The sequence below is a fragment of the Scyliorhinus torazame genome, chromosome 8 (assembly GCF_047496885.1).
Source record: "Scyliorhinus torazame isolate Kashiwa2021f chromosome 8, sScyTor2.1, whole genome shotgun sequence".
Classification (NCBI taxonomy): domain Eukaryota; kingdom Metazoa; phylum Chordata; class Chondrichthyes; order Carcharhiniformes; family Scyliorhinidae; genus Scyliorhinus; species Scyliorhinus torazame.
This window is the reverse complement of record NC_092714.1, coordinates 267,778,205-267,802,254: the sequence shown is the minus strand read 5'-3', so window position 1 is coordinate 267,802,254 and position 24,050 is coordinate 267,778,205. Positions and strand designations below refer to the sequence as shown.

Below are 24,050 nucleotides of genomic sequence, written 5' to 3'. Positions count from 1 at the left end.
AATCGCCTGGGCCGCCAACATTTCCAGGGACGCCGGTCTGACGCCCTCCCGCGATTCTCCCAAGTGGTGGGAACGGCCTGGTCGAGTTTCGCGGGCCGCAGGCCGGAGAAACCGAAAATGGCGATTCTCCGGCACCCCCGCTATTCAGAGGCCCGGATGGGCCGAGCGGCCAGGCCAAATAGGCGGGTTCCCCCCGGCGCCATCCACACCTGGTCGCTGCAGTCGTGGGCGGTGCGTGAACGCTGGGGGGGGGGGGCGGCTTGTGGGGGGGCGAGGGGGATCCTGCACCGGGCTTCACCTGGAATGTGGGGTGGCCCGCGATCGGTGCCCACCGATCGTCGGGCCGTCCTCTCTGAAGGAGGACCTCCTTTCTTCCGCGGCCCCGCAAGATCCGTCCCCCATCTTCTTGCGGGGCGGATTTGGACAGGACGGCAACCACGCATGCGCCGGTTGGCACCGGCCAACCCGCGCATGCGCGGATGATGTCCGTTATGCGGCGCCGGCCGCGTCATCTATGCGGCGCCACTTTTACGCGGGCGACAAGGCCTGGCGCGTGTAGATGACGCGGCCCCGATACTGGCCCATTGTCAGGGCCTGAATCGGTCGGGACCGGGGCCGTTCCGTGCCGTCGTGAACCTCGACGGCGTTCACGACGGCGCGGCCACTTCGGCGTGGGAGTGGAGAACCCCGCCCCATGGCCGCGATTCTCCACTTCCGCACCGGTTTGGAGAATCGCCTGGGCCGCCAAAATTTCCTGCGCGCCGGTCCGACGCCCTCACGCGATTCTCCCAAGCGGCGAGAACGGCCCCGTCGAGCTCCGCGCTGCAGGCCGGAGAATCGCCCGAGACACCCAAAAACGGCGATTCACCGGCACCCCTGCTATTCTCAGGCCCAGATGGGCCGAAGTCCCGACGGCGTGACCCCAGTTCACGCCGTTGCTGTTCACACCTGCTTTTTAAAGTCGTCAGTCAGTCGTGCTGGCTGACGTTGAGCAGGGAGGAGGTGAGCGGACTGTTCCGCAGCACCTGGAGACCAGGTCAGCTTACCCGAGAAGGCTGCGGCCAAAGGGGGGTGCGGGAGAGTGTGCAGGTGGGGGGTGGGAGAGTGTGCAGGTAGGGGGAGGGTGGGAGAGTGTGCAGGTGGGGGGAGGGTGGGAGAGTGTGCAGGTGGGAGGGGGGTGCGGGAGAGTGTGCAGGTGGGCGGGGGGTGGGAGAGTGTGCAGGTGGGGGGGGGAAGGGAGAGTGTGCAGGTGGGGGGGGGGGAAAGAGTGTGCAGGTGGGGGGGTGGGAGAGTGTGCAGGTGGGGGGGTGTGGGAGAGTGTGCAGATGGGAGGGAGTGTGTGGGAGAGTGTGCAGGTGGGAGGGGGGGGCGGGTGGGAGAGCATGCAGGTGGGAGGGGGGGTGCGGGAGAGTGTGCAGTTGGGGGTGTGTGGATGAGCGTGCAGGTGGGGGGGGGTGGGAGAGAGTGCAGGTGGGAGGGGGGTGAGGGAGAGTGTGGATGGTATCGTCCATCCGCGGATGCCACAGGTCAGCCGCCCTGATATGGCAGGACGGTGAGGAGGACACGGCCGCAGGGTGCGTGTGGCTGATGGGCACAGGAGAGTGGCACACTGGTGAGCAGTACGGTGTGAACTGACCGTTGGGCGCAGGCAGTAACCAGGTGTTAGGCTGGCTGCGTGTCTGCAGCGCGACCAGGCCACCGGGACACACAGGTATCCCATGCAGCCCGGCTGACGAGGTATGGAAGAACCTCTGTGTAACATGTCGTTTCTCTGTCCCCCACCACCCTCCTGCAGGTCACCATGTATGCCAACCAGACAGTGATGTTCACTGCCGTGGTTGGAGCAGCAGCTCTGGAGTTTGCCATCCGGCAGCGTAGAGTCGGACAGCCCACAGTGGCTGCAGATGCAGCGGTCGCCGGTGCAGCAGAGGGGATGGCCGTGGAGTGGCCCGTCGTCGCCGCGCAGGCCGCAAGCGCTCAGGACCCGAATGTACAGGGGGATGCCATGGGGAAAATTGACCGCCAGACGACGAGGAATGCAGAGGAAGTGCTTGGGGGGGGAGCAGGAGGAGGAGGAGGAGCAGGAGGATCCACTGATGGTGGTGCCAGGGCGCCACAGGCGTCCAGCAAGGCCAAGGGTGTACCGTGACAGAATGTCGTTCGAGGCCCTAACGGACATCACATGCAGGAGGAGACTACGGTTCAGCAGGGAGACGGTTGCATTTAAACGCCAGCTCGTGGCGCACCTCGCACAACGTGGAATGGGAGGAGGACATGCGATACCAGTCTCCGTCAAGGTGACGGTGGCTCTAAACTTTTATGCGACCGGTTCCTTCCAGGCGCCGAGCGAGGACCTATGCGGGATATCACAGGCATCGGTCCACAGGTGCATCAGGGCCGTCACCGACGCCTTGTACGCCATCGCGGACAGGTATATTCAATTCCCCGAGGACCGAGCACAGCAGGAAGCACGGGCACGTGGATTCGCCAAGGTGGCCGGGATACCGATGGTCCAGGGTGTCATCCATGGTGTGCACGTCCCCATGCGCCCGCCTACAGACAGCAGGGAAGTGTTCATGAACAGAAAGGGCGCATACTCCATGAAGATCATGCACGTGTGTGCAAAGTATCCCGGCAGCGTGCATGATGCCTACATTCTGGCACAGTCGTTCATCCCTGCAATGTTCGATGGATGCCCCCCCCCCCAGCTGAGGGGCTGGTTGCTGGGCGACAAGGGCTATCCATTGAGGTCATGGCTGCTGACGCCAATACGGAGGCCTCACACCAACGCGGAGAGCCTATACAACGAGGCACATGCAGCAACCAGGGGTGTGGTGGAGCGGTGCTTCGGGCTGCTGAAGATACGCTTCAGATGCCTGGACCGATCAGGAGGGGCCCTGCAGTACCAACCCAACAGGGTTGGTTGCATGGTTGTGGTCTGCTGTGCGCTGCACAACATTGCCGTGCAGAGTGGAGATGACCTGGTGGAGGAGTCGGAGGGAGGACCCGACGGCACCGGAACCAACGCAAATGAGGGGGATGGGGAAGAGGAGGATGCGGAGGATGAGGATGATGGGGCGCATCAGGGTGGGGGGAGGGGTGCAGGACGCAGACACTGCCCGCCTGCTCGTTACGTCCAGGAGGCTGCGCGACGGCACCGCCGCGGACAGCGGGCATGTGACGCGTTGGTGGCCGCACGGTTCACGCACTGTAGGGGAGGGATTCGCTGAACACTGCCACTTGCACCGTCACTCCTGTACACGGGCACCACACAGCGCCCGATGGGCCAGGCTGCTCTGTGGGCGTGCTGGATGGCGTGGTGCCACCCTGACCTGCCCGCTCCCCACCAGATGCGCCAGGGACTGAACGGGGGGAGGCCGAGTGTACCGGGACATCCCTTGATGGAGCTACCGGGACGGGCCCCAGAACCTCCTCCTCCCTCGGGGAGCCCGGTGGCCTCCGGGCCTCACTGTGGGACGGAGATGCGCTCGGAGACATGCGCTGCACAACATTGCCGTGCAGAGGGGAGATGACCTGGTGGAGGAGTCGGAGGGAGGACCCGACGGCACCGGAACCAACGCAAACGAGGGGGATGGGGAAGAGGAGGATGCGGAGGATGAGGATGATGGGGCGCATCAGGGTGGGGGGAGGGTGCAGGACGCAGACACTGCCCGCCTGCTCGTTACGTCCAGGAGGCTGCGCGACGGCACCGCCGCGGACAGCGGGCATGTGACGCGTTGGTGGCCGCACGGTTCACGCACTGTAGGGGAGGGATTCGCTGAACACTGCCACTTGCACCGTCACTCCTGTACACGGGCACCACACAGCGCCCGATGGGCCAGGCTTCTCTGTGGGCGTGCTGGATGGCGTGGTGCCACCCTGACCTGCCCGCTCCCCACCAGATGCGCCAGGGACTGAACGGGGGGAGGCCGAGTGTACCGGGACATCCCTTGATGGAGCTACCGGGACGGGCCCCAGAACCTCCTCCTCCCTCGGGGAGCCCGGTGGCCTCCGGGCCTCACTGTGGGACGGAGATGCGCTCGGAGACATGCCCCGTCGCACCCCCGACACCTGGCGCTGCCAGTCCTGGAGGCCTGCAGCGGCATCGACCACGGTCCGAATGTTCGCCGAGACGGGGCCCAGGGAGTGCCACATTCCTGCCAAGGTCTGTGCGATCTCGACCTGTGAGTGCGCGACGCCATCCATCACGTGCGCCAGGCGGTCAATGCTCTCCGCAACCGACTGCTGGGACAGTGCCATCGCTTGCTGGGACCGGGCCATGGCATGGTGAGACTCAGCCAGGGCCCGGAGAGCGGCAGCAATGTCGTGTTGGCTCTGGCGCATGGCTACCTGTGAGAGGGCAGCCCTCTCCTGGGCCATGGATGACGCGTGCACGTGAAGCCCAACGCCTTGCAGAACCTGACCCATGGCCGAAACCCCTTCACCCATTGCCTCCACCACGGATGCCACCCGTGCGGTGTCGGCCTGGGTGGCTGCGATGAGCGGCACCACTCCCTGCTCCTGGACGCGGATAGACTCCTCCAGCTGTGTGTGCAGGTCCTGGAAGATGGCCCTCATCCCGTTACTCAGTCCCTGGGTGTCCACACGCATCGGTTGACTGGGTGGGTCAATTACATCCAGGAACCCGGGAACTGTCTGGGTGGCAGCTGGTTGGTGGGCCTGGGCTGCCCTCCGACCGTCCAGCCCCTCGGCTGCTCCAAACTCCACCTGCTGTACCGGCTCGGCTGTGGGGTGTGCACCAGACAGTGACCCGGGAGCCTCATCACTTATATGCCCAACCGAGGTGGGTGTCTCTGTGATGGTGAACGGTGTGGGAGACAGCAGTGCCGCAAGCTCGAGGTCATCATCTGTCAAGAAGTCTGGTGTGTACTGGTCCCCCTCATGGCCTGGCGCAAGCTCCATGTGGGCCATGTCGTCTTGACCTCCAGTTCGATCCAGCGGGTGTGTGTCCGTGATGTGGGCTTCGGCTGTCCACCCTGTGCCCCTCACTAATGTCTGTCCTGGTGGTCTCAGCGTCCCGGTCCTGTGTCCCAGACTGAGGTCTGCCCTCCTGGCCGACCAACTGCCAACCTCTGGCGTGCGTCCCTGGGTGCAGTTGCGGTGGGCGACGTTGCGCTGCTTCCTGGCCGAGACGTCCCTGAGGTTCGGCAGATGGCCCTGGGGAACATAACAAATTCGGGGTTCGTTAGACACGGTGGCCCGGGTGTATGGTGGTGGTGGGTGCACAGTGTGAGGGGGGATGGGATCGGGGGTGCAGTGGCCAGAGTGTGAGGGGGGATGGGATCGGGGGTGCAGTGGCCAGAGTGTGAGGGGGGATGGGATCGGGGGTGCAGTTGCCAGAGTGTGGGGGGGGAGGGGATCGGGGGTGCAGTGGCCAGAGTGTGAGGGGGGCGATGACGGGTTGGGGGTGGAGAGGACATGCAGGGTTCTCTCACTTGCTTCTGCGCCTCCGACCTGGCATGGCGCGACCTCCCAGGTGGCGGATCCCCCAGCGAGGTCCAGGGCCCTCTGCTCGTGAACAGTTAGGGGTCTCATGCGCTCATGCTGGTTGTGCGCTGTCTTGTCCGGGGGGGGGGGGGGGGGGTGTTGGATAAAGCATCATCATTAGGCGGGTATCATCAGGGTATGCAGATATAGACAACATTGTTGCTGGTTCAGGAGACAGCACGCCATGGCTTTGCTCCAGGGGTGGTCCCGGGGCTCATGTGGGTCGAGTAGATAGTTGGGCACCGTGACCCCCCATATCCCCCTGACCCCACCAACATCACCCCTGATGCACCAGTCCCCCAACACTCCCAACCGCCCCTGGTCCCCCCGCCCCCCCCAGCACCGCCCCTGGTGCCCCAATCCCCCCCAACACTCCCAACCCCCCCCCCCCCCCGTGCCGGGGGTGGGGGGCTGGGGGCACCCTCATGGCACTTACCCTGGCAGCCCGGGTGAAGTCGTGCAGCTTCTTGCGGCACTGCTGCCCCGTCCGAGGTCTGCCCCACAGCACTGACTGCGGTGCCCACCTCCCGCCAGCCGCGCCTCACCGCGCTGGATGGCTGGCGATGCCCACGTCTTGGGCAGCGGGTGTCCCTTCTCCGTTCCACCTCATCCACCAGGGTGTCCAGGTCCGTGTCCCGGAGCCTCGGTGCGGCTCTTCAGGGCTCAGCCATCTCTTCTCTTCTCCTCCGGGTCCTCTGTGCGCGGATCGCGCAATTTATGACGCAGCGCTGCGTCATTCGGGCGTCGCGTGGTGACGACGCGGCCTTTGCGGCACGCCCCCCTGAGGTTCTCGCGGCCTCGATCCTAGCCCATTTTTGGGCCCTGAATCGGTCGGGATCGGGGCCGGTTCGCGCCGTTGTGAACCTTCGCGACCACTTCGGCGCGGGAGTGGAGAATCGCGCCCCATGTATTTCATTTCCACAGCCTCGCACAAAACTCTTAACAACACACCACCCGACAGAGGCCACCTGAAGCCCTTTACATATCAGTGTCAATTAATGGATACTTAACATAAATGAGACAACTAATTGCAATGTCTCTTAACCCATTACTTAACAGTCTTCCCTTCCTTGGAGAAAAAAAAAAATTAGGTGAAAACAAAATTTCAAGAAACTCAAAAACACACACATGATGTCCCCCCCCCAATTTTTTTTTTGTTTGGACGAGAGAAAAAAAAAAGTCACAGAAACAAGCGCCCTTCATTAACAATATCCAAAAGTTTCTGTGAACTCGCCCCTCTTTTCGTAAAACAGTCTGACAGTTGATAGCTTCTGTCGACCCATTTAATTTTTGTTATTTCCCCTCTGTCCAACATCTGCTTCAAACTTGCGATGTCTATCCGTAACCTCTTTTCATTGACACTTTTTGTAGAGTGCACATTTTCCCACAGGGATTTATTGTCAATGTGACAGTCAATAGGTATATTACCCAAATCCCCTAATCCCAAAATTTCTGTCAATATCATACTTATATAAAAAGCCATATCCACCACCTCTACAAGGCTTAACTTCTCAGCAGCCAAAGTGTTTTTTACCACTCCCTTATTTTCTTTGTTTCCCACACAAGTGGGCAACATTTACCATTGTTCCCCAAAAGGAAAATTATAAAACCTCCTGCGCTTGAAACCCCATCACATACATTTGCGTAGGACGCATCACTATAAACTATGAGTTTCAAGTGCTTAAGGTCACCTAAAACCGGGAACTTCAAAACACACTCCTGCATTTTTAGTTTGACCAACGCTTTATTTGCTCTTATTATGTCTTCCACTTTGGGATCATTCATTTTTGTACTCAACCCTAAGACATCAAAACTCACGTCCGGTCTAGTCTGTCTACCTAACCAGTTCAGTTGCCTAATTAAACTTCGCAGTTGCTCTTTTTCTATCTTTGAAACCATTGCGTCTTTTTGTGAAACTCGGCCACGACTAATTGCTATTGGGGTGATGCTTTCCCAATAAGATTGCTGACGTAAGTTGCCCCTAACTTAGTCTGTCCAATTTCCAGTCCAATATATTTAAATGCACCGGAAGCCTGACTTCCAACCCTGAATTCTTTCCTCAAACCAGAGATTACAATAGCTTCAAAATCACTAGTCCCACCCCACAAAACATCATCGACATGCATCGTAAAAATGCCAGAAAGATTTCCTTTATAGTGCCAGTAAAACATTGCAGGATCTGCTTTCAACTGGCAACAGCCTAACTTTAACAAAACTCAGCTGACCGAAAAATACCAGACTCTAGATGCATCATTTAATCCATATACACATTTGTTCAACTTCCAGAGTACCCCATCTGTGTTAGCTGCTTCTTTAGGAGGACGGAGAAAAATGTCTCTCTGGAGCTAATGCCCCTGCAAAAAGGCAGCTTTTATATCTATAGATTTGCATTCCCATGCCTTTCTGGCTAATAGAGCCAAGAAGATCTTTAAAATAACCTTTCCTGCTGGAGGTGAATCGACCCTTAAATCCTGATCTTCTAAGTTTTCTTCAAATCTCCTTGCCACGAGCCTGGCCTTTGCCTTATAAGTTCCACCCGGAAGAACCTTTTCCGTGCAAATCCATCTGTGGGATAGAGCTCTTTGTCCCCTATCCGGTACCTCTGAGTATACCCCAAATTCACTCCAACTATGCAATTCTTGCTGTTTAGCTTCTTTAATAACTTTTTCATCTAATTTATTTGAAGCCACCAAAATCTCACGTGCATGTGGGCTTCTACTCCTATTAGTATTCGTAGTCTTACTCATGTTCCGAGATCTTGACAAACTATGTCCCCTCTCCCGCCTGGTATCTCGTTCTGTACTGCTACTGCTTGATCTTTCCCTTCTGCTGTGGGATGTCCTTTCAATAGTTCTCGACCTTTTCCTGCGGACCTGTTCACTATCCGATGTACTATCTGAACTGGCACTGCGTTTCTGTGCCCTCCATTTTTGAATTTCGTTCTCCCAATCCATTGTCTTGACTCCTTCCCGTGAATGCTGTACATTCAACCAATGTTTATACTTTTCAGTGGCCTTCCCTGCTCTACGAATAACAGTTGCATCCTTCCATTGACTAGACCCTTCAGGCAAGTATGTCACTTTTGTACCAACTTTTGGCAGTTGCCCTTTCGGAAAAATGGCCTGTTTTAATTCACCAGAAGTGTTGTGTTCCTCCACAGAAACCCTGTCTATATCAGTTAATTGGTCCTCATAGTACTGTAACACATGCGTACCAGATGACTCTGGTTCCTCGTCATGTCTGTCTGCTCTGTCTAAATTTGAAAATTTATAATCTGTACCCATTATCCTTGATGAATGGACCCTAACAGTTTGATTACCATGTTGCAAAATAATTGTTTTGTCATCTATGCCTATGATCTTCCCTGGGCCTTTCCATTCATTAGAATTGTCTCTCTTATAGTATACCATGTCTCCTTGCTGAAAAACGGCATCTGATGGCCGTACGTTATGTCTTAAAGCTCTGCGAATTCTTTCAGAGACTTCTGCTTCCAAAAAAGCTTTTCTACTGCTATGTAATGCATTTAAATGTTCAGCAAAACCAGAGCTAATTGTAGTCCCCTCCCAAGCTGGAGGCTGGTCATCCAAAATGGACGGAATTTTAGGATTTCTACCAAACACTAATTGATAAGGACTATAGCCCCCAACCATCTGCAATGAATTCTTTGCATATACTGCCCATGCTAAAGCTGAATTTAGCCTGCAATTTGGTCGATCTGCCAACATTTTCCGAAGCATGTCATCGATGACAGCATGATTTCTTTCACAGACACCATTACTAAATGGGCTTTCTGCAGCCGTATTCATAACTCTGATATTCATGTTTTCACACATATCCCTAAACTCATCATTAGCAAATTCTCCCCCATTGTCTGTAAGGAATTTTGCCTGTGGACCCATTCCTGTCCCTATCCATTTTTCCACAATTTGATCCAGAATTACTCTCTTTTCTTTACTTCGTACAATCGTTGATTGATTAAATCTGGTTGCTAAATTTACAAAATGCAAAATAAATATATTATTTGCATTATCCCAGATCTTAAGGTCCATGGCCACAATGTCGTTAAAATCCCTGGCCAAAGGTAGGGTTACTGTCCGTCGTGTTGGTGTCCTTCTGTACTTCCTACAAACTTCACAGCGGTCACTAACCTGTTCTATCAGTTTAGTATAGTCGTCATCCCTTACCCCTGCATCCTTTAATAAATTTTCAGCCTCCGAGGAGACGGATGTGCAAATTGCCTATGCAGTTTTAATATCACAAGCTTTTTATCAGCTAAAGTCCCATTTTCAACTGCCATTGACACATCCTTAACCACTCTACTTGAAAAATTATTTGTCAGTAATGGAATACAATAGTATCCCGACTGTGTAAATTGTAAGTCCATAGTCTTTCCAAAAACTGTTGCCTTATCCTGTTCCATATCCAGTTTCATGTGTGCCTTCTTCATCGATGGTCTGCTCAGAAGCAAAGGTATCTCACTTGATACAACATCCGTGCTAATGAAATGATTCACTCCTGCAATATTGCAAGGGATCACCACTCTTTTTAGCGACTTCAGAGTATTATCATCCCCAAACCTGAAACTTGTGGAACTTTCAAATTCCTTAACCTTGTTACGATTTTCAGCATTCAAAGAGTCCAGGTAACATTTTAACCAGTCAATTCCACACAGTAGATATGCAGCCACTGTCCAATACAGCACAGTTGAAGGATTCTGCAACCAACACCCTCATTACCAGCGTAAAACTGCTTGTCAATAGGACAATGCCTTCTTTCTGGTCACTATCTTTTTCCTCTTCTGACTCTTCCGTGTCATGTGTCACTTCAAACACTCTATCATAACAAATTGGACAGTTGAAAGCATAATGGTATTGAGCGTCACATCGAAAACATCGATTTATCATGCCCCGTGCATTTCTGGGGTTCATATTCCTATTGTAGGTTCTAACTGGGTTTCTGTCTTCATAATTTCCTTGTCTCGGTCTCCGTCTATAGTCTTGAGCCCTGTTGTAGCCATACGATTTCGCCATCCTGTTACTAGTGTATCTTCCATATTCTGCCTTATTGCAGGCTGACCTATTTGGGTCATCAGAGCCATCGGAATCGAATGTTTCCCCAGAAACCTTTGTAAAGCTTTTGTCATCTGTTCGAATAAGGTATCCTTATCAGTAAACTGAACTCCTGTCAAAACCAGGAGCCTATCCATGTTGCTCACTCTAGCACAGTCAAGTAATTTAAAGGCCAACACAGACTGTGGAAATTCCAGATTGTGTTTCTGCAGCCTTTTATATAGTCTGCCAAATTCCATTATATAGTGTTCCATGGAGATATCCTCCATTTTCCGGAACTTATCAAAATCCGACCATGCTTCATACGCACTTAACAAGTCATCTTTCTTATAAATATTATCCATATAATGTAATAAAGTCTCCAGACCTTCTTCTGAGTCTAACTCTTCCAATTCCAGCTCAGAAAGCACTTTGTTTCGGATTTTACTGCCATATGGTAGAGAAAGAGCCAATGCCATACCTTGTTTTCTCTTTCCCAAAGCAGTTACTTTAGTCCACATAACTACTGCACTTCTCCATTGGTCGTACGATTCCCTTTCAGAAAATAAGGGAGGATAGTCATATCCAGCCATCTTTATCCTGGGTTCAGCCATGTATCTTTTTTCTTTCCTTCTCACCCACTCCTTGGTTTGATCAGGAAAAGTTGTATCTTTCAAACCTTCACATTTGCACAGCAACCATCCTCTGCTACCATTGTTGTACGTTTTAGTTGCTGTGAAATGAAGAGTCTAAAGTTCTTGTTCATTTTCACCAAACACCATTTATTTCACTTCCACAGCCTCTGCACAAAACTCTTAACAACACACCACCCGACAGAGGCCATCTGAAGCCCCTTTACATATCAGTGTCAATTAATGGATACTTAACATAAATGAGACAACTAATTGCAATGTCTCTTAACCCATTACTTAACATTTCATACTCACAGTATGTAAATCTTCTGCAAGCATTTCGACATAGTGCCTGATCTTCTCAGCTGTTTTCAATCCTTCCTGAAAGAAACTGCAACAGAATATAGAAAAACTCTATTATTACAGAACTTTAAGCAATATCATGGGATTTCCGAACACAATATCATTTACTTTCAATCTGCCATCCTTATCGAGTCTGGCCCACATGTGACTCCAGACCCACAGTTATGGGAGAAAGCAGGATTAGGGTATTGAGTTGGATGATCAGCCATTATTGTGATTAATGGTGGAGCAGGCTCAAAGATACAAAAGGAATCCTACTGCTCCTATCTTCGATGCATCTATATATGTGGCTGACTCTTAAATGCCCTCTGGAATGGCCTAGCAAGCCACTCAGTTGTATTCAATCACTACAAAAATGCAAAAACGGGATGAAGGCAGAACGACCACCCAGCAACGAAACAGGCACCGAAAATGACAACGACACCCCAGCCCTGCTGACCCTGCAAAGTCCTCCTTACTAACATCTGGGGGCTTGTGCCAAAGTTGGGAGAGCTGTCTCACAGACTAGTTAAGCAACAGCCTGACATAATCATACCTTACAGACAATGTCCCAGACACCACTATCACCATGTCCTGTCTCACCGACAGGACTGACCCAGCAGAGGTGGCAGCACAGAGGTATACAGTTGGGCGGAAGTTGCCCTGGGATTCCTCAACATAGACTCTGGACCCCATGAATTCTCATGGCTTCAGGTTAAACATGGGCATGGAAATCTCCTGCTGATGACCATGTACCATCCACCATCAGCTGATGAATCAGTACTCCTCCATGTTGAACACCACTTGGAGGAAGCACTGAGGGCGGCAAGGGCGCAGAATATGCTCTGGGTGGGGGACTTCAATGTCCATCACCAAGAGTGGCTCGGTAGTACCAGCACAGACCGAGCTGGCCGGGTCCTAAAGGATATATCTGCTATACTGGGACTGCAGCAGGTGGTGAGGGAACCAACAAGAGGGAAAAACATTTTTGACCTCATCCTCACCAATCTGACTGCTGCAGCTGCACCTAGAAGTGACCACCCGACAGTCCTTGTGGCGACAAAGTCCTGTCTTCAGATTGAAGATATCCTCCATCGTGCTGTGCAGCACTACCACCGAGCTAAATGGGATAGACTTCGAACAGATCTAACAATTCAAGACTGGGTATCCATGAGGCGGTGTGAGCAGCAGCAGAATTGTATTCAACTCTACCATTACCACCAAGCCACACTGGTTCAATGAAGAGTGCAGGAGAGCATGCCAGGAGCAACATCAGGCATACTGAAAAATGAGGTATTAACTTGGTGAAGCTACAACACAGGACTATTTATGTGCCAAACAGCATAAGCAGCAAGTAATAAACAAAGCTAAGCGATTCCACAATGAACGCATCAGATCTAAGCTCTGTAGTCCTGCCACATCCAGCAGGGAATGGTGGTGGACAATTAAACAACTCACTGGAGGAAGAGGCACCACAAATATCCCCATCCTCAATGATGAAGGAGCCCAGCACACATGTGCAGAAGACAAGGCTGAGGCATTCACAGCAATCTTACAATCTTCAGCCAGAAGTGACGAGTGGATGATCTATCTCTGTTTCCTCCGGAGGTCCCCAGCATCACAGTTGCCAGTCTTCAGCCAATACGATTCACTCCACGTAGTATTAAGAAATGGCTGAAGGCACTTGATACTGCAAAGGCTATGGGCCCTAACAATATCCCAGCAATAGTACTGAAGACTTGTGCTCCAGAACTTGCCGCACCCCTAGCCAAGCTGTTCCAGTACAGCTACAACACTGGCATCTACCTGGCAATGTGGAAAATTGCCCAGGTGTGTCCTGTACACAAGAAACAGGAGAAATCCAACCCAGCCAATTGCCGTCCTATCTCTCCATCATGATGGAAGGAGCTATCAAGCGGCACTTACCTGCTCACGGACGTTCAGTTTGGGTTCCGCCAGGGTCACTCAGTTCCTAACCTCATTACAGCCTTAGTTCAAGCATGGTCACAAGAGCTGAATGGCAGAGGTGAAGTGAGAGTGACTGCCCTTGACATCAAGGCAGCATTTGACGGACTATGGCATCATGGGGACCTAGCTAAATTGGAGTCAATGGGAATCAGGGGGAAAATTCTCCGCTGGTTGGTGTCATACCTGGCACAAAGGAAGATGGTTGTGGTGGTTGGAGGTCAATCATCTCAGCTCCAGGACATCACTGCAGGACTTCCTCAGGGAAGTGTCCTGGGCCCAACCATCTTCAGCTGCTTCATCAAAGACCTCCCTTCCATCATAAGGTCAGAAGTGGGGATATTTGTGGATGACTGCACAATGTTCAGCATCATTCGTGACTCCTCAGATAATGAAGCAGTCCATGTCCAAATGCAGCAAAAATGTCCAGGCTTGGGCTGACAAGTGGCAAGTTACATTCACGCCACACAAGTGCCAGGCAATGACCATCTCCTACAAGCGAGGATCTAACCACCGCCCCTTGACATTCAATGTCATTATCATCGCTGAATCCCCCATAACATCCTGGGTCAACCCCAGAGGAAGCACATATTAGGGTGACCTGACCACTCCCCCTGCACACCTCCCATCAGCCCCCTCACAGAGGCCATCCCCCATCAGAGTCCCAACAGAGACCCCAATACAGATCCCAGAACAGAGATCACCTACCATAGATCCCCATGTCACAGACCACCCCACTCCCCACCATCAGTCAGCCCTGCCTGGAAGCTAAAGAGCAGTCGAGGCATAAACAGTGAAAAATCACTTACCAAGCCCTTCCACCTCCTGCCTCAGACAAAAGTTTCGAAAGCAGTAGCTGTTACTTCAAATCACATCACAAGGCTTTAAAGCCTTTCAGATCATTTGATCTGCGAGGCTTCTATCCACCATCAAAGAGAAAAAGCTTTAGTAGGCTGTAACTTACAGGGTAATAAGTTCCAAACTGCCAGGTGTCTGTATTGTTTATTTTCATTTCTCTTCAGGCTTGAATGCATCTCAAGTACCCTGCTGTGAAGCTAACCACAATGTGTATGAACATCTAGGAGATAAGTGCTTTCGCTTACTCGTTTTCCCAGCAGAAAGCACATGTGGTGAGAACCTGCCGATCATTGCTTTCGCTTCAAAGGTCTAAATACTTCTGCCCAGTTCTCTCAAAAAGCATCATGCAGGAACCAATCACTGACTGTTGTCAGGCAGAGCACTGTCCCTGGCCAACCCACAGGTTGCCAGTTAGCCAATGGAACCAAATTCCTCCATAACTGGTTCCTATGACTCACTTGGCGCCCAACGTGTCTGTTTCTACGGTCCAAAATACAAAACCTCAGAACACAATGTCCTGACAAGCAGGCTGCTTCAGCTTCTGTCCTCTGCTTAAAGGCACATTCTGAATATGGGTACATGGACAAAAAGTAATAAAAGAAAAGAAAATGGGTACAAAGGAAAAAAACAGGAAGAATTTTTCTATATTTGCCCTCAGAGGGATGAAACTTCATTGCAAGAATGTTTCATACAAGGAACGAGTCACAACCCAGCTCCACACAATGACATCACTGAAGCCATGCGATAAGATAAAAACCTTTTTAAAGGGACACTCCCATGACACAATGCATCCACAATAATATTGTAATTTCTGGTGAGTGTGTGGTCACTTCCAGCCCCACAGACTCTGGAGTCCCGATATAAGTGAATTAGCCAATAATTTGTGTTTTCCTGGCATCTTTAACCCCTAACTGCTCCAATGAGTTAAGGACACCAGATTTATTAGTGGAACATTAACAAACTGTTTATCAATAATAATAAGAACATAAGAACTAGGAGCAGGATTAGGTCACTTGGCCCTGCGAGCCTGCTCCGCCATTCAATGAGATCATGGCTGATCTTTTGTGGACTCAGCTCCACTTTCCGGCTGAACACCATAACCCTTAATCCCTTTATTCTTCAAAAAACTATCTATCTTTATCTTGAAAACATTTAATGAATTCAACTGCTTCACTGGGCAAGGAATTCCATAGATTCACAACCCTTTGGGTGAAGAAGTTCCTCCTAAGCTCAGTCCTAAATCTACTTCCCCTTATTTTGAGGCTGTGCCCCCTAGTTCTGCTTTCACCCGCCAGTGGAAACAACCTGTCCGCATCTATCCTATCTATTCCCTTCATACTTTTATATGTTTCTATAAGATCCCCCCCGCATCCTCCTAAATTCCAATGAGTACAGTCCCAGTCTACTCAACCTCTCCTCGTAATCCAACCCCCTCAACTCTGGGATTAACCTAGTGAATCTCCTCTGCACAACTTCCAGTGCCAGTATGTCCTTCCTCAGGTAAGGAGACCAAAACTGAACACAATACTCCAGGTGTGGCCTCACTAACACCTTATACAATTGCAGCATAACCTCCCTAGTCTTAAACTCCAGCCCTCTAGCAATGAAGGACAAAACTCCATTCACCTTCTTAATCACCTGTCGCACCTTTAAAACAACTTTTTGCGGCTCATGCACTAGGACACCCAGATCCCTCTGCACAGCAGCATGTTTTAATATTTGATCATTTAAATGATAATCCTGTTTGCTGTTATTCCTCCCAAAATGGATAACCTCACATTTGTCAACACTGTATTCCATCTGCCAGACCCTAGCCCATTCGCTTAGCCTATCCAAATCCCTCTGCAAACTTCCTGTCTCCGCTGCACTTTTTGCTTTACCGCTCATCTTCGTGTCATTTGCAAACTTGGGACACATTGCACTTGCTCCCCAACTCCAAATCATCTATGTAAATTGTGAACAATAGTGGGCCCAACACTGATCCCTGAGGGACACCACTAGCTACTGATTGCCAACCAGAGAAACACCCATTAATCACCACTCTTTGCTTTCTATTAATTAACCAATCCTCTATCCAGCTAACCAGAAGACTGTAGATCAAAAGCAGGCAGCAGGACAAGAATAAAAAGGAAACACAGAACAGACAAAGGTTTTACAACAGGATCCTAACATACCAGGAATATGTACAATTTTTACATTGAATGGTTGCAATAATAAACTCCAACGGAACAATCTTTCGTTTCAGATTTTAATTTTTTCTACAAACACGAGCAGAGTATGGTTGGTATAGACCAAGCTTTAGTTATTATCATGCTGCACATCAATTTCAAAATGCTGAGGGACGAATAGCAATGCTAGCCCCTCTCAGTGGTGTACTATTTTCTTTGATATTATTTTTTTTGAAAAGTACACACCGGCCTGTCTATTCCTGACTTGTCATTCTGTAATAACACTGCTTCTAGCACCAGGTCACTAACATCTGTGGCTATTTTAAAGGGTTTGGCAAAATCAGAACTGTCAATACTGGTGCACTTACCAATATGGCCTTCAATTTCTCAAATGCTGTTTGGCATTCTGCGGACCATACCATTTTTTCTTGTTTCTGTGGGTACCGTCGATATGGATGCTGTTCTATCGGGTTGGAGTCGTCTACGTCTATGTCATGATAAAAGCAAATTACTGTGGATGCTGGAATCTGAAACAAAAACAGAAAAAACTGGACAATCTCAGCCGGTCTGACAACTCTGTGGAGCGAGAAGGAAGCGAATGCTTTAATTATGGATGACTCTTTGTCAAAGCTTTAACAATGAGTCATCCAGACCCAAAACATTAGCACCCTTCTCTCTCCACAGAGCCTGTCAGGCCTGTTGAGATTGTCCGGATTTTCTGTTTTTGTTATGTCTACATCATGCTCAGTTAATATAGTGCACCCTGGCGTGTCCCGACAAATTTTATGCTTTTGCAGTAGCATATGGGATCTTTTCATTGCTCTTCTTCTAAGTATGCAAACTCACTGTCTGACTGTTCTAGTATTACCACATTTGCGTGTCGTACCACAGGACGGTTGCTCTGTGAATTGTCGACATCTTCCCCTAACTCACTCACCCTTACTATCTCTGTCCTCTTCCACTACTTCTACCACCTGACACATGGGTCCCTTTCTATCTTCTTGCTTACAATGATATTTCTTCAACACATTTATGTGTCATAATGGGGTCTTCTTCCTATGGTCTGGAGTAACTATTAGGTAAGTCACCTTATTCACCCTCCTAGCTACCTTATAGGGGTCACTCAATTTTGCTTTCAGACGTTTACTCCGCAAAGGCAACAATACCAGTACTTCATCTCCACCTTGGAATGTTCTGGACCCAACATGTTTGTCTGCCCACATTTTCATTCTTTCTCCCAAAACCTTTCAATGCTTTTGGGCTATCTGAAAATCTCCTGTCCGTCTTTCCAGAAACATGGACAGATATTCCAACATTGAGGATTTGTCCTTTTGTTTTAGAAACTATGCAATCATCAACTTTAATGGACCCCTTACTTCATGGCCATAGACCAATTCAATGGGCTAAACTCAGTAGATTCGTTTGGAGAATTCCTGGTGCCAAATAGTAAAAAAATCCAATCCCTTTCCCCAATCTCTTGGATATTCATGGCAATAGGCCCTAATCAGGATTTTGAGAGTCTGATGATATCTCTCCAAAGCTCCCTGAATTTGTGGGTGATAGGCTGTTGACTTTAGTTGCTTGATACTTAAACTATGAATTATATGCTGTAAAATTTTGGATATAAAATTGGAACCCAGGTCAGTTTGTACTTCTAAGGGTTGGCCATAGCATGGAAAAAAACTACATCAACTTTTCCACTACTACCTTAGCTGTAATTGTTCTTGAAGTTATAGCTTCCAGAAATCAGGTGGTCATATCTATGACCGTAAGAATGTCCTGATGCCCTACCTTTGTTTTAGGCAATGGTTCTACACAATCCACTAGTACCCTACTAAATGAGTGTTCAAGCACAGGTATGGGTATCAAAGGTCTAATCACATGTTGTAGTGGTTTCCTATTACCTGACGAGAATAAATTGCACTACATCTTTATGCAGTCCTGGCCAGGAAAAATGCCTGTTGACAGATGCCTGAGTTTTCCGAATTCCCACATGTGCTGCCATTGGTATCTCTTATGCTACCCTACTATATTTGGGCAGTATCACTGTCTGATGAACATCTGTCCATTCCTCATCCACAGATCAATGAGGATATCTCCACATCCTCATCAGAACTCAGTTCTTAACGAAATAGCACTTTGGAACCCCCTCAGCCGCAACTTCTGTGAGAGCTGACTGTGTTGATCTATGTTATTTGAGTCTGCCTCCTGGTCCTTAATTAATGAAATCCTACCAAATGCTTCCTCAGAATTAACCTTGTCCTCAAGGATAGTTTTGGCTATTTCCGGTGGCGGCCATGGTGTGAGTGGTTGCACACAGGGTAGTTCCGGCTCGAAGGCCGGATTTGAGCTCTTTTTACCCGAAAACAGGAGAATTTTGATGGGAAAGTGTAATTAAAGGTGTGGAGGAGAAGATCCCCCCCCCCCAGATGTGGCACGTCTGCTGATTATCAGACCCGGCAGAATAAGGTTAAAGACCTGGCCAAGGAATTGGAAGAGGTGCAGCAACAATTGGAAAGATGGCGGAGGGGGCAGGGTTGTCGCATGTTGGAAAACCCCAGTTGGAACAGCTGATGGCGTTTATCAAAGAGGAATTCCGCCAACAAAGAATGGAGCTGCAGGAAGACCAATCGAAGGCCATCGAAGGAGCGGTTGCACCCCTGAAAGGCTCGATGGAGGGAGTTGAGAAGTGCTTGGAGACACGGGGGTCCCAGGTCCAGTAGATGGAGAGAGTGATATCTGACCATAGTGATTGGGTGGTGGCACTGGAGACGGAGGTGGAGCTCCTGGCAAATCGTTAAGAGCAAAGTTAGAAGGCAGAACCTGCATCTCATTGGCATGGCTGAAGTTGTGGAAGGCACAAGTGCTTCGAGATACGTCGCGAGGATGCTGGCGGGGCTGGTGGCGGTGGCAGTGCTAGTCAAGGCCCCAGAGATGGATAGAGCACACAGGTCTCGAAGGCAGAAGCCAAGAGTGGGGGAGTCACCGCAGGCAGTGATCGTGAGGCTCCACAAGTTTGTGGAGAAGGAAAATATCTTGCGATGGGCCAGGGAGAAACGGAACTGCGAATGGGAGGGGAACAAGGTCTGAATATACCAGGAGATTGGAGCGGAGCTTCACTGGCACATGAGGTTTGGGGTGCTGTATCTGGCAAAACGTGGGTGACATTTGAAGGCTGGGAGTGTTATTTTGAAACCTCAGAGGAGACCAATGACTTTATTAAAGAGCATAAACTGGGAGGAGAACTGAACTTTGATGGGAGGCGGAGAATTTGGCACAATGGAGTTCGGAGGACATGGGTAGTGTGGGGACCGGAGGGCGGGGGGGGGGGCTTTACTTTCTTCTCGGGTGGGAGGATTTCATTTTGATGACTATTTGTTAAGGGGTAATAAGTTTGTAAGGGGGCAACTGCGCCCCCCCCGCCCCCTCGCCTCCTGTGGTGGTTTATTTTTTGGCGGAGGTGACCTGTGGTTTTGGATGTGTCTTTGTTTGGGTAGGGGAGGGCGAGGTCCACAGGGAGCCCTTGATACAGATTAACGAGGAAGGGGTGGGGAAGGAGTAGATAGGAGGAGCCTTCGGGCAGGAGCTACCACGCTGGCATGGAATGCTGGTGAACGGAAGTGAGGTGGGGAGATGGCCGGATGTGTTGGCCGAGAGGGGGTGCGGAGATGCGACATGACAATGTTAAAGGAGAAGCTTGTCATGGGTGGAGAAAGGGGCCATCTTGGATGGCCTGGTTTAGGGTGAAAGTAAAAGGGACAGAATCGGTCGGGAGGATGGTGGAGAGTAGCGGGGAGTGGAGATGCAAGCCTCTGGTAAGGCTATCACATGGAATGTACATGGGCTGAACGGGCCGGTGAAGAGATCTCGAGTCTTTGCACACTTGAGAAGCCTGAAGGCAGGGGTGGTCTTTCTGCAGGAGACGCACCTCCTGGTAAGGGATCAGGTTAGGTTGAGCAAGGGATGGGTGGGTCAGGTGTTTCACTCAAAGTTTGAGTCCAAGTCACGGGGGTGGCCATTCCGTTGAGTAAAAAGGGACGGTTTGTAAGTGCAAAGGAAGTGCAGGGCCCGGTGGGAGATACATGATAGTGAGCCTGGTATTGAAGGGGACACCGGTGGTACCGGTGAATATATATGCGTCGAATTGAGACAATGTGGGGTTCGTGAGGGGGTTGCTGGAGCGATTACAGACTCGGCCACAATCAGTTGATTATGGGAGGGAACTTTAGTTGTGTGCTGGAGTCGAGGGTGGATAGGTTCAGGTCAATGGGAAGGCTTGCGGATGGCAAAGGAGCTGGGAGGGTTTATGGAAAGGATGGGTTTGGTGGACCCGTGGAGGTTTAAGAATCCAAAGGAGGTGGAGTACTCCTTCTTCTCGCACGAGTACAAGATATACTCCAGAATTGTACCGCCCTTCTAACTACCCTCACTCTCTACAGAGAGAGGGAGAGGGAGAGAGAGAAAAAGGGAGAGGGAGAGTGTCTCTTTCACTTCCAAGTCTAAACACTTTTGCCCAGGTTTCTCAAAAAGCATCACACAGGAACCAATCACTGACTGTTGTCCAGGACACCCCACAAGTTCCCAGTTTGCCAACTGAAACAAACTTTCTCCAAAACCGGTTCTTAAGATTCACTCAGCGACGACGAGTCTGTTTCTCATCTCTAAAATACAAAGCCTTCGAACACAATGTCCTGACAAGCAGGCTGCTTCAGCTTGAGTCCTCTGCTTAAAGGCACATTCTGAATATGGGTCCATGGACAAAAAATAAAAGAAAATGGGAACAAAGGAAATAAACAGGAAGGACTCTTACATAACGAAGCTGTGGGCTTCAATGTCGTTCTGCTTTTGAACTTTAACTGCCACCAGCAGAGCTTCCCGATTGTTATAGAATCTGACAACTTCTTCAAAGCAAGAACTGAGCGGATTCAGGGAGTAAACGCTTTCACCTCTTCACCTCCTGGATCCAAGTGCCTGCCTGACAAACCTCTACGATCGTGCCAAAACCACCTGTCCCCAATTTCCCCCCTGCCCCACTAGGCCATGGTCCAGCCCAGCCAGGCCAATCCCCTCCCAGTCCAAAGGGTCCAATGCCCCCAGCCCCAGCAGACCTAATATCTGCAGTTATATAATAGCTGGTATCCTCAGCCCCACCAGGCCCCGATCACCACAATCTGCACCAATCCAACAGGCCCAACCCCCTCCAATTCCACCACACCCAAATCCACACGCATGTCAGGCCCCAGAAATAGCTCCCAAGATTGGCAGCTCCCAGAATAAGCACCCTCCATTTCCTGATCGTCTACCACTTCCCTATCCAACTGACCCACAGGGCATTGGTGAGGCCACACCTGGAGTATTGTGTGCAGTTTTGGTCTCCTTCTTTGAGAAAGGATATTCTTGCTCTCGAAGGAGTGCAGCGAAGGTTTACCGGACTGATTCCAGGGATGGCAGGACTGTCATAGGAGGAGAGATTGACTAAGTTGGGATTGTTATCGCTGGAGTTCAGAATAATGAGGGGGGTTCTCACAGAGACTTATAAAATTCTAACAGGACTAGACAGGGTAGATGCAGGGAAGATGTTACCAATGATGGGTGTGTCCAGAACCAGGGGTCACAGTCTGAGGATTCAGGGTAAACCATTTCGGACAGAGATAAGGAGTCATTTCTTCACACAAAGAGTGGTGAACCTGTGGAATTCATTACCACAGGAAGTAGTTGATGCTAAAACTTTAAATATATTCAAGAGGCGGCTGGATGTAGCACTTGGGGAGAATGGGATAAAAGGCTATGGGGAGAAAGCAGGATTAGGCTATTGAGTTGGATGATCAGCCACGATCGTGATGAATGGCGGAGCAGGCTCGAAGGGCCAAAAGGCCTCCTCCTGCTCCTTTCTACTATGTATCTATGTAAAAGCTTTGTAAGTTAACGTGCACAGCATTCACAATAAAGTGGATTAATCAATCGCGCAAATAGATATAAACGGGAATAATATAGTCGGGATTACGGAGACATGGCTGCAGAGTGACCAGGGATGGGAACAGAACATCGAGGGGTAATCAGTATTTAGGAAGGACTGGCAAAAAGGAAAAGGAGGTGGCATTGCATTAATTCTTAAAGAGGAAATTACCGCAATAGCGAGAAAGGATAATTGCTCTGACAATGTGGAATCTGTATGGGTTGGATTCAGAAACACCAATTGTCAAAAACGTTAGCGGGGGTTGTATATAGTCCCCCAAGCATTGTGGTGATGTTGGGAATGGTATTAAACAGGAAATTAGAGATGCACGCGATCTGGATCACACCTTCGCTGGGCGTGATCCAGGTAATAGTGCATTTAAATATGCACGGTCGGGTTGTGGCTATATTTTCCTAGCTCCCAGGAGTCACCGGCGCTGCAGTACCAAGCTGGCACTGCCAAGCGGCAGGGCTTGAGGGGGCCATGTCCATGAAAGGTGGGGTGAATTGGTGGTCTTAAGGGGGGTTCAGGGGAGTATGATGGGGCGTCATGAAGGTTGAGGGAGTGAAGGGGGGGGGCTCCTGAAATGGTGGGGGGTTTGAAAGGGGGGTCCAAAGAGGGATATGCTCACTTGGGTGGGGGGGGGGGGGGGGGGGAGAGAAGAGATGCCCACAGGGATGGATGGTTGTGGGGCAGAGTCGCCCTCATGCTTGGGTGGCTTGAGAGGCCATGCTCATACTAACTTTTAGTGATGGGGGAAAGTTAGCCCTGTGGTGTCGAAGGTGTTGCCCATGTCTGCATGAGGGTCACTATATCCGTGTGGTGGAGGGTGGAGGGGACCCTCAAGCTCCCTCAACATCTCAGAGGAGCCAGTATGGCGGGTGAGTTTAGGTCCCCACTGAGAAAACATTTGGAAGTGTGGGATTGGCTGGTGAGAAACTCCCCAAGCCCCAAAAGATGACTGTGTGTGGGTGAATACAGGTCTGGATCACACCCAAAAAGCCAGCGGGAAACATCCCGCCAAACCCACCCAAAATGACACTTGATATTCAACTAATTGGGAACAAGGTCGCATAGTGAGTGCGTTTAGCCGCGTATTTCCCGGCGCTCACAGCGCCAAGAAACACAAGGCTATAAAATGTGACTCGCGTGTCTAAGGGGCCTCAGCGGGGCGTGTATAAGGGCCTCAGCGGGGAACATGCAGCAGAGGCCACACATAGCCCCGTTTTGTACATTGGGGAACGCCGCTTGATGGAACTCCCCAGTGCAGTGAGAGATGGCATCCTGTTCTCCGAGGTCACTGAAGCAACCCCCGAACACTCCCGCACCACTCAAACGCACTATTAGAGAGTCTTAGCCCCCCACCACAAACAGCCACGCAGGGCACCCCAGCCCGATTGGCAGTGCCAGGTTGTAGCACAGGCTGGTACTGCCAGGGTACCTAGGTGGCACAAGCAGTGCCAAGGCACCACCCTGCCCAAAGTGCATGCAGCTGGAGGCCATCAATCGCCTGGGAGTCCCCCACAAGTGCCATTCCATCTGGTCCTCATTTGCGGGGACCATTGATGAACAG

General features: G+C 50.7%; 1 protein-coding gene across 3 annotated transcripts in view; it reads right to left on the bottom strand.

Moving 5' to 3' along the window:
• Positions 1-24,050, bottom strand: part of unm_sa1614 (un-named sa1614) — a 448,364-nt gene that overhangs the window by 204,420 nt on the left and 219,894 nt on the right. For all 3 annotated transcript variants that reach the window (XR_011948821.1, XM_072515283.1, XM_072515284.1), the window contains exon 8: positions 11,504-11,579. Coding sequence is in view for 2 of the 3 variants with exons in the window: in XM_072515283.1 (XP_072371384.1) it covers positions 11,504-11,579 (76 nt within the window). In the remaining variant the exon portion in view is untranslated. The remainder of the gene's footprint in view (positions 1-11,503; positions 11,580-24,050) is intronic.